At 39.2% G+C, this 15,237-nt stretch overlaps 3 protein-coding genes across 11 annotated transcripts in view; 2 read left to right on the forward strand and 1 right to left on the reverse strand.

Annotated features, from left to right (window-relative positions):
* LOC105682990 (segmentation protein cap'n'collar) overlaps positions 1-7,753 on the forward strand; it is a 90,237-nt gene extending 82,484 nt beyond the window's left edge. For all 8 annotated transcript variants that reach the window (XM_012395262.4, XM_012395258.4, XM_020850681.3 and 5 more), the window contains exons 8-13: positions 3,527-3,815; positions 3,913-4,064; positions 4,305-4,484; positions 4,584-4,682; positions 4,802-5,166; positions 5,300-7,753. In XM_012395262.4, the coding sequence (XP_012250685.2) occupies positions 3,527-3,815; positions 3,913-4,064; positions 4,305-4,484; positions 4,584-4,682; positions 4,802-5,166; positions 5,300-5,467 (1,253 nt within the window). In that variant the 3' untranslated portion in view covers positions 5,468-7,753. The remainder of the gene's footprint in view (positions 1-3,526; positions 3,816-3,912; positions 4,065-4,304; positions 4,485-4,583; positions 4,683-4,801; positions 5,167-5,299) is intronic.
* A 643-nt stretch (positions 7,754-8,396) lies between these two features.
* LOC105682985 (conserved oligomeric Golgi complex subunit 7) lies at positions 8,397-12,004 on the reverse strand. Its single transcript, XM_012395251.4, has 11 exons — positions 11,785-12,004; positions 11,494-11,583; positions 11,070-11,255; positions 10,880-11,011; positions 10,629-10,812; positions 10,361-10,560; positions 9,785-10,279; positions 9,586-9,706; positions 9,342-9,512; positions 8,810-9,268; positions 8,397-8,727 (listed from the first exon to the last, which is right to left on the reverse strand). The coding sequence occupies exons 1-11, from the start codon at positions 11,785-11,787 to the stop codon at positions 8,555-8,557; spliced, it is 2,214 nt and encodes a 737-aa protein (XP_012250674.2). The 5' UTR covers positions 11,788-12,004; the 3' UTR covers positions 8,397-8,554.
* Positions 12,005-12,190: 186 nt separating this feature from the next.
* The window catches only part of LOC105682992, a 35,085-nt gene continuing 32,038 nt past the window's right edge, over positions 12,191-15,237 (forward strand). For both annotated transcript variants that reach the window (XM_012395265.4, XM_012395266.4), the window contains exon 1: positions 12,191-13,019. In XM_012395265.4, coding sequence (XP_012250688.1) covers positions 12,591-13,019 — 429 coding nt within the window. In that variant the 5' untranslated portion in view covers positions 12,191-12,590. The remainder of the gene's footprint in view (positions 13,020-15,237) is intronic.

Here is a 15,237-nt window from a genome sequence, read left to right on the forward strand (position 1 = left end):
GAGATAGAGGATAACAAGGAGGAGGAGGGGGAGGAGGAACGAGGAGGAGGAGGAGGTCGGAACGGAACGGTAGTGCAAGAATTCGAGGGGGAAATTTCAATAATTTATATTATATAGATACTCCTTACGATTCTTCCACATTTCCTCGCGGTATACATTATACCGGTGTACCTGTGCACGCGTGTGCGTTTACATACATATATATATATATCGTTGATGTGTGTCCACCTGTATACACGAAAGCATATACTTTGTATTATCACTAGCGACGACTACGTACGCGGACGTTATCGGCGCGTGACCGCAGAGGCTTCAAGCTCTTGCGGGAGGAGAGAAAATTGAGTTAACCAACCAGACCCACAAAGCGCTTACTTTGCTTCGTTCATTATTACTCTCGACGTTCAACCGCGCCGTTATAAAATCTCGAGTGTGTCCGTACATTAGAGTCAAATTTACATCGAATCGGTGCTCTTCGAATACGCGTATAGATTGGCGACGAATCAACGTTTTTTATACATCGCCCGAAGACCATCGAGACGATTCGTGATCGAATTTGCCAATCCGGTTAAACTTTGAAGCACAGATTCGGAGCTGCCGGTAATTTTTTCTCGTTTCTATCCGAACCAGGCGGGAGAGTTCAACGCTCATTCGTGTCGCTTCGATTTCAGGACCGCGTATCGCAATAATACTATGCTACAACAGGGAGTGAGAGTTCACACGAAGATATTGGACGACTAGATAATTACGAGGAAATAAGAAGATAAATTAAAAAAGTGTGCAAAATAAAGGAAAATAATAGGAGAGAAACGAACGTGAAAGTTGATAAGATTGGTGGAAAAACTGCGGGGAGGGACATCGTTGGCAAACTGGAGACACCGAGAGTTTTTAGTTCGTCAATTATTTACGAAAAAACGGAAGTTGATCAGATATTGGGAAATATGTATTGCTACACTCACTACAGTATCTACTACACCGCGAAGATACTTGAAATTTAGCTTTAGTGGGGATTATTTGAAAAATATTGAAATACGGACAGTTATTTTTCAATTTATCTACGAATCTCACTCGCGCCGAGTTGATTGTAAATATTAAATTCTATCGCCCATATTGGGTTAATAATAATTGTTGATCGTTGATCGGTGTTAAAATATTTATTCGCTGACGAATTCGGTCTCGAGTGGAGCTGAATCGGCGTACCGAATCGGGGAAGGATAAATTTCAATTCTTCGGTTGGGAGTCAACGCTTTGAATGGCGACCATGGGAGTCATCGTTTATCCGCCGAGTAGGTATTTCAGTTGCTGACACAAAACACCTTTTCTCTTTCTGTTTTCATTATTTTTATTCATTCTTCTATTTCATTGTTCTTCATCACATATTCCGTTGTGCGAGAAATTGTAGAAAATTTCCTCCGTTACATCCGAACGCGTTAGAAGGAGATAAAAATGAAGATTGTATGCTTGATTACACGCCTCAGGGGTGTTGATTAGGTTTGTGACATAACGAGCCCCATTAGAGGAATAGATATTCCGAGAAATTCACATATAAATTAAACTTGTGCGTGAAAATCATTTTGTACAAAGTTATCGAACTCGTATATTGTAAGACTAACGATAAGTGTAAACCCCGGAGCTCAATTGGGTCAAAAGACATAACGAGAAATGAGGTGTATGAGCTGCGATAGCGACTATCGTTTTTCCATTTTGAAAGTCACGATGAGTTGCAATATCGCAATGGTTATTTTTGTACAACCGGAAACGTTGTATGTACCCACCGTTATATTTACAAATCGGAACATTGTTTCTCAATAACGAATACATAACAATCGAATCGAATCGATACGTAAATTCGCGTACTCTTCGCAAAGTCGAAATGTATATATACATATGTCGATCGAAAAAGAAAAGTCAATATATAAATAAAATCTATGTAAAAAGTTGTTGAAGAGAAAAACCGGATCTCGCCAAACCGATGGAATTTCATAGAAATAAATGATAAATCGTTTTGCGTAATCGTATCTAATTTACAGATCACGATCGCCGATTAAGGAGAGCAACGAGGCCATCGAGAAACGAGACTCTCAGCACTGTTACGTATATTTTTTTTTTTTTTCGTTGTCTCTCATCATTCGATTTCAAATTATCTAATTTTCTTTTTTTTTTTTCTTTCATGTAGTGTCTTCAGATCTATATTTATAAACGGGGGAAGTTTTACAGATGCGAATACGAGCTTACTCACAGGCTATTACTTATTTCTTCTAATTCGATGCGTTTTCTATTTCTAATGTTTTTCTTATTCTGTCAATGACGTATAGTCGCGCTTGACCGCGCCATATGTACTGACCTCTTGGCGGATAGATGTGATATTCCCCCGACCCCTCTTCTACTTTTCTTCAATCATGCGTCTGCAACATTCATTGAATTGGAATTTTACCGTCACAAAAATTTCAACAAACTACGACTCTCGATAAATAATTCAAGTTACTTTGTATGCGTCGTCGGACGTTATCTTTGGTTTTTTTTTGAAAATTTTGTTCGTTCAAAAAACTCACAACGAAGCCTGACACACATAAGCTGTGGTCAGAGGCTATGAAACGTTACGTAAATGGTTTATTTCATATTTTTTTTTACTCTTTTCATCTCACTTTTTCGATGTAGTGACTTTCCATATGCTTATGCGATACACGTAAACTTAACTATTACGCGCAAACACTATCTCGCATGAAGTTGAACGTAATTACCATAATAACTCTGGTAAATATGAGCCCAGCGATAATGAAGTTTGCCGTTTTTAGAAGCCGCACGTTCACGCCGATCTGTTTCAGTAAACAGTAATGAATGGGATGTTTAATTCCCCAAGAAATTTTCGTCATAATTAGATAATTTTCTTACATTGTTCAACAAATTCAGGCTCCCCCTCGTTAGGGTTTCCCTCGCTATAACGTAGACTGTAAAATTCGAGGTAAAAAAAAGGGTGAAACAAAATGTAGGATTATCAAATTTTTTACCTTCTTTCGAATCTCCGTACGTAATCGTAGTAATATGTTTAATTGTAAATATGAGACATACCAGAGTGGTCTGTCTATTCCGTTTATCTCGCAATATAATATTCCGTGACATACATATAGGTGTAATGCACGGACAGGCAAATATCATGGACCTGCTGAGTCATCGTACATTCATACTTTCATTGCGCTTATCCAATTATACTTTGTTTACCAGCCTACGCGATAATGTTGATTGAGATAGGAAACGTTTCCCCACTGACTTTCGAGCTATCGACGCGCTTGTGTGTCGACTGATTATTCACTTCGATGATTCTGACGTTGCGTTTATCAAATTTACGCTAATTTGTGTGAAAAAAAAAAAACCTAATCCATAGTTATCGTCGAACCAAGCCCCCCTGAGTCGCTAAACGATTCATCTATCGGAAAATTCGCCATTTTGTTCTAGATGTAATTGTCCTACGCTACGATTCTTGAATCCTCGATCTAAGCTTGGAGTTTTTTTTTTTTTTCGCTCGTTACAGGCATGTACACAATGCGAATGTTGGACCACAACAGCAACAATGCTTCTGGACCAACGGGGGCCGCCGCGTTGCCCGGTGTACAATCGGCGGGGGGTGCCGGTGCCGGTACTCCCGGTGTAACAACCCTTGCGGGAGTAACGGATGAAAGAATGGACGCGTCAAGCGACAGTGCCGTCAGCAGTATGGGGAGCGAACGGGTACCGTCACTTTCCGACGGTGAATGGATGGAGACTGGTTCGAACTCGAGTCACACGCAGGCGGACTCTCATTACTCGATGGACTACGCCAGGTGATCCATTCGTTTCACGGTCCTAACTTCGATCGGCGTCTCGATCTCATCCGCCCAATTCCAACAAACATTTGACGCGACATTGAACAATTTTCAGCAAATACCGCATGCCCTATGACTACAGCTATACAGCATCGGGTGGCAGAAACGGAGCGTCCCCAAGATGTCAAACGGAACGCCCGATGCCACCGGTTGCTCAAAAGAAACATCAAATGTTCGGGAAGAGATACTTCCAGGAACAAGGCACCGGTAATTTTCCGTTTTATTTCTATTATTCCGAATCGGAGGAGAGTATTTTTTAGCAGTTGATACGACCGGGTGATAAGACCGTGAGACGCGCGTTTCGTAGAACCTCGCGGATTGTGTCATCCACGGCTAGTCAGACTTTGTTTGATTTTGCTTTCCGTGTAACGGATGGCGCGTAAAATTTATCATCGACTAAACATGTATCGGATGATGCTGATATTCGTGTATTTTTCTTATCTTCAGGATCGTCACTGGGAGCCACCGCTCACCCGACGACCCCGGTAAAGTACGAATACAACGACAGCCAAAGCGTTGGTGCTAGCGTTCCGGGAAATGCTTATTCTGGACCCATCGAAGGCGCGGCTGGACCACAGCCTGAAGTAAAATACAGTTGTAGCGTCGATTTTACTCGTCATCATTCTGGTAAGCAAAATTATGCTTCCGTTTCCCGCTGTGTTGAGCGAATGATTTTCCTCCGCTACAAAGGAATCGCGAATTAATGATTCATGTTCCGAATTTCAGGCAGGTCTGCCATCGAGCATGTACACCATAATCACACCTACCACATGCCTGCTGAGAGCTCCGGCTCCATGCATCGCCCCTTGTCACGTGACAAGAAAGGTAACAGCGATAAAAAATTTTTTTAATCATCTTTGCAGTAAGTTGCACAACGCTGACCCTCAATTTCGGTCACCTGAATCGAGTCAGGCAGTTGAAATATCAAATTCTTTGATTTTTAGCCCGAAAGTCTGAAGGAGACGAGCACTTGACCCGCGACGAGAAACGCGCGAGAGCGCTCAGCGTACCAATTCCGGTTAGCGACATAATCAATTTGCCAATGGATGAGTTTAACGAACGTCTCAGTAAATATGATCTGAGCGAGGCTCAGCTTTCTTTGATTCGTGACATAAGGAGACGTGGCAAGAACAAGGTAGCCGCACAAAATTGTCGCAAGAGGAAACTAGACCAAATTGTCAGCCTCGCAGACCAGGTCAAAGAGATGCGTGACCGCAAAATGCGCTTGATCAGAGAGCGCGATTTTATGCTGCTGGAAAGGCAACGTGTCAAGGACAAGTTCAGCCAACTATATCGGCACGTTTTCCAGGTAAATAAATAGCTCCTCACTCTGTTTTCTTCAATAAAAGAAAATACAATAAAAGAAAAAAAAACAAAAAAAAACGAGACAATTTTCAACGATCCGAAGCCTGATTCAATTTTCTTCTCCTGTCGTTTTTCAGTCTCTGAGGGACCCAGATGGTAACCAGTATCACCCGTATGAATACAGCCTCCAACAATCGGCCGATGGAAACGTTCTTTTGGTACCCAGAAACGGGACGAATACCCATCATCCCCACACCTCGGCTATTGAGCCAAAAAATAAACCAGATCCAGAACACAAGGACTGAATCAGTTTTTGATTTTTGTTTTTGATTTTTTTTTCTTTTTTTTTTTTTTTTTTTTTAGTGGGGACACCGATTGAAGAAGGTGTTTCTCGAAGGTGATAATTAATCAGGACACTTGATTGTGTTAAACCAGAGCTGAGGATAATAATGACTGGGAAATAAAGTGAATTATTTCTTTGTTTGCCACAATAAAAAAAAAAAAAAAACTACCCCTCATGAACAACGAATTATTTAGAATATTTTTTACAATTCTAAAATAGATCAGCCACTCCATCAGCATGATACTTGTTCCGGGAAAAAATTACAGATAAAGTAACGACAAAGCAGTGATAACGCTTCGGTGAATAGGACGGACATTTAAATTTTTTTGAAAATAATTACGTATTCAAGTGTATTTTAGCATTCTTGCTATCGATAGTATTAAAGAGAGTTCATATAATAATTCTATGAAAGAAAACTCGTGATACATCGATCGATCAAAGAGATAATCGTTTTTCACAAATAACCTATTCAAAATTGTTCGGAATAATGTTCATCCTATAACTCGTAGCTAAAAAAACAGAAACCGAACTACGAAACTAGATTACTTTTTTATCAAAACCAATCATGGCATTTTTGTTTTAGTTCAATTATTTTGTTTTTATTTTTATCTTATGATATACGAATACAAGTAGTCTTCGTAGTTATAGAAACGAGTGTGTAATTGATCAAGTAGTCTAGTTCTAACTCGGTTGAGATGACTAGACAAAATTCATTTTGAAATACGCGAAGTATATTCAATAGAACAAACGGAAAAAGCTTACATAGTTTGATGAGATTGAACGATCTATGAACAGTATTACATATTTGAAAATAAATATGTACTTTACATAGATGTAAATATGAAACCATTTCATTAAACTCATAACGAGCGGAGGAATCGGAGCGGGGAAAAATTATATTCATTACTTTATGAAATGTAATGCATGTAATTTTGAGTATAAAAATTGTTAAACGAAGGTTCATATGAATATTTGAAGTTGCATCGAATGCATATTAATGTATTTGCGTGCAATTATTATGAATTATAAAAACGATTGAAAAATTACAAAAAAAAAAAAAAGGAATTATGGTTGTTTGATAAAAGGCAAATGCTTGAGAGGTATTGCCTGGATAAGATAGACGTTGAACAAATAATAACTATGATAATTGTTTAATTTCTCTCTTTAATATGAATATGAGAACACTGGCAATTATTTCGCTTCGATTGGCACACGAGACTGACGTCTGTTCACAAAGTACTAATATGATATAAATGTATAATATAAAAGAAGAAAGGAAAAAAGTTAATGAAATAAGAAATTGCAAGTATGTGAATATATTAGCTGCAATATATGTATACGTTCATATATATATTGCTACAATATATATGTACCGATTATAATGATAAACGTAATAAAACCATATTTTTATAATATAACACATAAAAAACATTCAGGTATTTCACATTTGCCTTTTTATGTATATATTGATGTAGTTAGTATAATTTTCTATATATATGAAACAAAACTAAATATATGTTAAAAGAAAGAAAGAAAGAAGAAAACTTGAAAAAAAATAACACGAAAAAAAACTTCAAACTAAATAAACAACATTGCGGTTTCTGTCGATAATTATTAAATAACTGTTTGCTAAGGTTTACATAATAATTATACATACCACTGGGTGTAGGATGGCTTTTGCATACCACATGTGGTAGGAAGAGGTTTGAATTGATGATTTTTTTTTATTCATTACAGATAAATTACCATAGTATCTATGTAATTGATATCTTGTAGTACAAAAGTGAAATATTAATATAATCATTGATAATTTTTTTTTTGCATCCAATTATAATGAATTTTCACACCTCTACCAACCGATGAATTCCTATATTGTATAATAAAGCTGGAATTTAATAAACCTTTGGGGAAATTGAAAAACAACATTAAATATATATATAAATATATATCGCGATGCTCTGTAAATGCGTGAATTGTGAAACCCCTCCTTTAATATAATGGTTCGTATCACGAACTGCAAAATATTTTGTACCTAGCTTTGTGTAATGCAGCTATACAGCAGTTAGCTTTGGAAAAATATGCATAACGATATGATAAAATTGCCTGTGAGTATGAAAGATGTGTGAATGATACAGCTGTTAACTAGCGCATTATTGATAGAATTACGATGAATAAGTTATATAAATTAAAAATTTTTGAATTTAAGATAAATAATAATTATTATATAATAAATAAACAATAACGCCTATGACTATTTAATTAATAAAATACGAAAATATTAAACTACTCACATCAGCGGTTATCAGCTTTCCATTGCGTAATACTGTACACATTAACTACGTCACTTCTTTCTCATATTGTTACAATTATATGAATCCCATTTTTGTATTAAATATTTGAAAGTTTTTTACTAATTGCGAAATCTAGAATTTGCCAAGTAATGTGAATGTATTGCTATTATTATTTTTGTCATCACTGTATCATACATATACACCTGTTGCCCGGGTAATTAATTCATATAACTATAGATGTCTGGAAAATTTCTCGTGAATATGAAAAAATTGTGCGAAAGGCAATGATTTGGCATAATTACACAACCGATGAGTATTTTTGCAATTTTCGTACCGTTCTGCAACTAACAAACAGTTAAGTGTATGCAATCTCTTTGGTATGTGCATTCGCGCTGCAATTGTTATTATTAAATTCGGAAATGTTATTGAAGATGTCATGTAGAGTTCATCCATAACGTGGCGCCACCTAGATGGGCACTAAGTTATAAGAATTAAGGAATTCGGAAGTTAGTTTTACCGCGTCTACCAAAGAGGTGTATTGCTAGTGAGATTTCAAATTTCGAGAGTAACGCAGAGGGTTGCAATTGTTCAACTTACACGTAATGAAAGAAATAGTTTTTATTTAATATACTAGATACCGTATTTACACAAACTTGACCAAGAATAACTCTTTGCGACTCGAAAGGTTCAAATTCAGTCTAGATTTATAATGTGTTCCCAATATTGAATCATTCACAATTCGCAGTCTTAGTGGAAATTTAACCGGACGAAGTTATATTACGCATTTGTCTAATTGCGGCAACAACCCTTGCATTACAGCCCAAGCTTCCACTCTGATAATCTTCCGGGCTGAGTCTAAGGAGGGTAGACATTTGTTGCAGTTGCTCGGTTAATGAGAGACCCAATTCTTCCAAAATGTTTCCCAGATAATCTAGTGAATAGCCAAAACATTAAATTATAAATGGTACTTATCGTTCATCATAAAAGTAGCAAATCACTTCAAGAAACCTCACCGATATCTGTAGCTAATTGTTTACAAGCGCTAGAATTCAGCTCGCGAATGCCCAGTGTTTGATCCTGGAACATTGTGCAAGTTCCTTTTGCTACAATTCCCAAGAGAATATCAGTGAACCCGGATTCGCTCGATCCTTGAGCGTACTGTGGATCAGCAGCTCTCAAAGCTTGAGTTAAGCTCGGATTATCTCTCAGCAAGAACGGCTCCAAGTGTTGGGGTAACGTCATAAGGTACTGTCCCACCTGAGTGATGTATTCTTGAGGAGCAAAGCTGTAATCTGGTAAGTCTGAACTCAAATTTGCCATTCTATTAGCTTCCGACGACCAGGCAGGTGCCTTTTGCACGAGTAATAATTGAGCAAAAATTGGTGCGAATATCACTTCGTACGTTGTGTTGTGCAAGTCCGAGCATAACTTGTGTATCGATTGTGTTGTAGAATCAAGAATTGTTTTATCCTCTGCAAAGAATCATAGGTTTCAATTTTTAACCGAAACTCTTTCTACGGTAGACAGTAACAACATATTTCTTACGATTTTGAAAAGATGCGAGCAGGTTGTCCAACTCTCTTCTTCCCGCAGCATCCAATAAAAATTCTTTGTAACGGGTGAAGAGACTGTTAGTATTCTGTAATTTGTTGTTAGTATCCACAATGTCTGTTACAAGTACTTTTTCAAACTGTTCGATGTTCCCCATTAGTTCACCTACATCGAATTTGTGGAAAGAGTTAATAATCATGATAAAAGTAAATTGAAAAGCATATTTGAAGAAATTCACCGATGCTCTGCAACAGGGTCAGACACATTTGGAATAAATTCCAATCCTCTTGTTTGTTTTTCTTTCTTTCCAACTGTCGAATGCCTATTTTATAGGTCTCCAGATATTGATTGAAATATGTCTGCAAATCAATGATATCGACAGATTTAGGTAATTCTCAACAATAAATAATTAGGACTGTAATCAATGACTGCCTTACGTTTAGTGCTTTTAATAACCCAGGGTAGCCACAGCCAGCGGTGAACAGTTTACACCTTCTATTAGCGCTGTTCGCATTGTCAATTGCTCGTGAAATGCTGAGAGAAAGTGCGTTTATTGTATCACTAAGGTCATCGTAGATGCAATCTAGAGTTTCAATTTCGTGATTTAATTTGGCAGATTCATAAACGCTGTATTTGCTTATGTATGGAACATAGGGCGCGTATACAGCTTGCGCCAGTAGCAATAGAGAGCTTTGATCCAATGCTTTCCCTTGGGACGAGTTTTCAATAGCTCCATTCAAATTCATAGAAAATTCGCTTACGTTTTCTTTCAAAGTAATCAGAGTTGCCAAGTGAGTATCACTTGCTTGTTGTTTCAAGGCTGATTCTATACATTCGATAAAGCTGGGAGAAAGACTCCGCAACAAGTCTGCATATACATCGATTAAAGTTTCAATCGAGGAATTAGGAAATACTTGATTACACCATTTCACCTATATAAGGGATTTCAGTCAATATTAGAATAATTAACAAAAGTCAGCGGCACTCAAAAGGAAACACAGAATTTCGAATACCTGATTAAGCCAAGTAGATAATAATGTGTCATAGTAAATTCTGAGCCAACAAATAATAGTGTCTTCCTGCTCAAGTTGCTCTTCAATTGTTTTTCTCCACTCCTGGCCCAAAGACACTTTCAAACAATTATGATAGTATTTCAAGAGTTGAGGTAACCGATCCATTTTGGTGAAAATATTGACATACATCTTCGATTGATCTGAAAAGGAATCAAACCTTCAACTATCACTAACCAAGTCGTTTATCGACAACAACAAAGCTAGATACCTAAACTCGATGCTGTGAAAGCTTGAACCAATCGCGGACTCGCCATAGCTTCCAGTCGATTTTTCAAGCCCTCAAGTTGTAATTTTTTATCCTCATAGTCTAATACATTTGCCAGCATCGTTAGCGATTTTTGCATACTGGACAACTTATTGGCAATTTTTTCAACATCTCCTGATTCAAAGACCTGAAGTAAAAAAACGAATTGTGTACTCTTTTCTATCAATACGTATGTCTTTTTGAAGAGCAAATACCTCCTCAACGTCGTTTGCCAATACAGTCCAATTATCAGCTTCGTGTAGGCCTTGCTTAGCTGTTTGTAGGTCTGTTTTGATCCTATCTATCCTTTCTAAGTTAACCATGGATAGTCCTGTGTCTTTTTCTACCTAGAAAATATTGCTGATCATAGAGTATGAGCATTGATTAGTTGATGTTTCGACATACTTTAGCAATTTCCTGTTTCACAGCAACCATTTTTTCTCTTAGGAGAAGAGCCTCCTGCTGTAGCACCTGTGTATCACGTAAGACACGTGGTAATCCTGACAATACCGATTGACTGGTTTCTTCAAGAGCTCCATTGACCTGCTGCACGTACAGTTGCAGCTTCATAACCAGCGACGATACAAAAGCCTGACCAGAAAAGAAATATTCTGAGCTGCGTTGCAAAGTACAATGCGATGTAAGTTGAAAGATGCATTGGGCAAGATATTCAGATGATGAAGGGATTGGGATCAATGGTCAGCTTATGTGTTAAGTCATCGAATCCTAAGCCTAGTGATCCTAACTATGTGTGGCAACAATCGATAGCGAACGTCAGAGGTAACTTTGACATTTGGTGAAAATCTATGAAATCGAACAATTTGCTCACATCTTTGTTTTCCTGAGCCTCGGCTGACTTGAAAGTTTTATTGATCCAATCTTTAACGTCAAAGTTGTCATCGGAAAAAGCTGAGACATCCTGAAAATAATATCATTTTAGGGTTATGAACCGGAGAGCGTTGGCGCCAAACGTTGTCGATGGATTGGAAGGAAACTGCGGTGTCGGTGGTTGACAGATCGCCATAGCAGAAAAAAGCCGCTGGTGCTTAGGGTATAGGTTATGGAAATAAATGGTGATGAGAGGAATAAAATCCATGCAACATCGTCAAGTGACAGGTACCATTGTCCGAGATGAGGAAGAGAAGCAACAACAACGATGACCCTTTATCAGATTCAGACCCAGCGGAATCGAGGCGACGAGGCGAACCGGGGGTCAAGCGAGGTCACCACTGATCGGAAATTTTTTGGTCCCCGAGAACGAAAGTCGACAAGTCGATTTGATTTGCTTTGGTTTGATTACGAAGTTGAGGATGACAACGTTATCGTTTCCGGTAGCTGCTGCGACAGCCTGGCAGGTCTTTCGTGTGCGCCACGCCTCCCTCCTGGTAAAATCTAAAGATGCGCATCGTGTTTTGCGCAACAGTTGGAAGTTGGAATTTTGCCCCGAATTTCCTCCCTCCCCCTATACCCCCTGACGACGTCCAAAAAGGAAAAACGGCCAGTACTTTGTTAACGTTTGTTATATTTTTCTACCATACTACTTTAAAATAGAAAAAATCAGACGCCGTTATATAGTATCGAGTATATTTTCATACGCGTTCACAGTATAAAGATTATTCATATTTTTCTATGCTATCGGTAAAAATAACGAGATACTTAATACTAAGCCTATAAAACTACGAACTGCGACAATTTAACCGAGAACGAGTTTACAGTTGATTAGCAGTTCATTTGAGGTTAGTTAGCAGCGATTGTTTAATCAGATTCGAGAGGAAAGACTCATAGTTCAACTCTCCGCCTACATAAATCTATCGGAGCACACATATGTTACAATATTCATAGAATCTACAAAGAGAAGAAAAAATAAACGGAATTTAAAATCGGTAAAAACAAGAGACAGTAACTAATATAAAAATTCAGAATAACATGTCGACGACGACGACGGAGGATAATAATATGGCGTCTGCGCCACGGATACGACGACGCCGATGCAAATTTATAGGAACCTGGTTGTCGCACAACCAATTCGCAACCTGGCTAACGCCAGTCCGCGGTGATGATCACAAAGCGTACTGCGCGCTCTGCGACAAGGTGTTCTCCGTTGCCCACGGAGGCTTGCACGACGTGCGAGCCCATTGGAAGGGCAAACGTCACATCGGCCTTCAAGCAACAATCGGAAACACCACCGAGATCCCTAGCCAATCCGATCAGGTCCTTTCCCAAGGAGCAGGACAACACCACAACCAGCTGCAACCATCTCAATCCCAGCCACAGCTGCTTCCTGGTACTTCCTATCAGGTCCACCAACTGCTCCTCAAAAGGAACACTCTCGGTGATCTCGAGTTCAGCGAGCAGGTAATCGTTTTCTGTTTTTTTTTCTTTTTTTTTCCCCGTTTCTTTTTCTACATTCCGTCCCTTCATTTCTCCGTTTCTTTTAATTTTGTTTCTTCTCATCTCCCTTCGCTCTCCAATTCATCTCCCTCCATCCCCCCACCCTCCGATCGCAACCCCCTAGCGCTCCTCTCCATTGGTTTTCGTTCCTCCTCTCCTTTTCTCTTACTTCGTTTCATTTTATTTTTTACTTTACCTCTCTTTTTATTCTTCATTATGATTATTATTGTTGTTATTGTTATGATTTATTTTTATTTTTTGCGCTCTCGTTCTCTTTTTCAATACACTACCTTCTTTTATTACGAGTATATTGATTTTTACAAATTCTTCGACGGACGCCAGAGTATACGAACGAACGAACGGCAATGCGAACCGACGAACGAACGAAAGAAGGACGGCGGAGCTTGGGGGGGGCGAAGCGGAGGTAGTTCGCTGCCTGCTGCCTGCCCGCCTGCGACGGGAGGGTTCCGAAGCGAACGGACTATCGCGGCGGAGGTGGCGGTGGAGTCGCTTGTTTCTCCCTCTCCTCATCCACTGCTTCTTCCTCCTCCTTCTCCTTCCCCCTCTGCTCTTCCGCCATCTCCACCTACTCCGCCGTCGACGTCTCCCCTGCTCCGGTATTCGCCCCGTCCTTCTCTCGCGCTCGCTCTTTCTCTGTTCAAGTATCTCCGTCTCTTTCCTTCGATCTATCTCGCTCTTACTCTAAATTCTTCCCGTCTCTGTTACTCCACCGTTCTTAACGTCAAACCACTTAGGGCCGCGGACCTCGGCAGTCAGTCGATCTTTCGTACCATTCCGGCATTTTCCACCTGATCGAGTGCAAGCACGCCATTTTGGCGAATATTAGTGCGCGAATCCGTAAAACGTTGTCAGTCGCTCGGTGGTTGACAGAAGGTTAGATATCGCATCGTCGTTGTCCGAGTGTTTGGCGGCATTTTTTTGTTTCTTCTCCATTATCGATAGAGTCGATTGGTTTTGAGATCGGTTGTGCATCTACCTCTCCGGCTAATACAATACGCGACTGTAGACGAGGTTTGACCGGTGTTTCTTTTGACAACGTCGGAAGTGTGTGACCACAAGTGCCTCGAAAAGCAACAACGCGTGTGTGTGAGACTGAGAAACAAACGGCAGCTTCTGCCGAGTGTGGCGTTCTGTGTGGCGTGCTTCGAAACGCTGGCGTGAGTAATTCGCTTCATCGCTCTCGAGCTGCTTGCTTGCTTGCTACCACTAGCCTCTGCTCTACTCGGACAAACGTGCGCGTTTATTATGCGGGCGTGAGTTTACTAATCTTAAGTTTTCTTTATAACAAACAGTTGACACATCTTTATCATTATCCGATCATCGACAGATTACTACGCGACAATTATTTAGCGTATCCCCTTATCTCCGTTCGTACGAACGTGCGAATACTATCCGCTGCTCTTCTCTCCTCTGACCCGGCGTCTCCCTCCGCGTTTTTACCGGTAAAATACAACGCACGTGATGCTGTACGAGAGATTCTCGTAGTTTTTGGAATGATTTACGTATACGTGTACGTATATGGATATTGGCATTTATTACGCGATATCTTTCGCCACGTGTGTATGCGGTACGATGGGATGTGAATTGATGTTTGTTTGTTCGTAGTGCGGATAGGGGAGGGAAAAACGATGAAGGGGACGACGACACGCATCAAGTACGCAACTTGTAGTAGAGTCGAGTTTTAAAGACGGCGTAACATAAAACGCGCAACATAACACAACACGTATAACGTACATACGTAGCTTTTATGACTATGCAAGGAAACTGAGATGACGGAGATGCGATAATGATGAAATATCGTACATCATATTTGAAATGAATCCAATTTTAAAATATCACCGCTTTCATCTGATCTCGCTCTCTTTTTATTTTCATCTCTTTTTCTCATTTACTCCGTTCCTCGAACAAAAACTTAAAAATTCCTAAGGAGTTGCGACGCCAGTCACTCACTCACTACAGCACCGTTATTAATGTTAATGGAAGTAATAAAACCTTGGTATTTTAGAACGCGAACTCAACTTTATATATCTTATTATTTTCATTTTATTACAATTGTCCGTTTAAGGGATACAAAAAAAAAAAAAATTTATATAGATATATGTATATATGCATGTATATTCATATTAAAAAAAGCTTTAGATCATGCCTCGGTAGTGGTAGT

Source organism: Athalia rosae, chromosome 1 (assembly GCF_917208135.1).
Source record: "Athalia rosae chromosome 1, iyAthRosa1.1, whole genome shotgun sequence".
Classification (NCBI taxonomy): Eukaryota; Metazoa; Arthropoda; class Insecta; order Hymenoptera; family Athaliidae; genus Athalia; species Athalia rosae.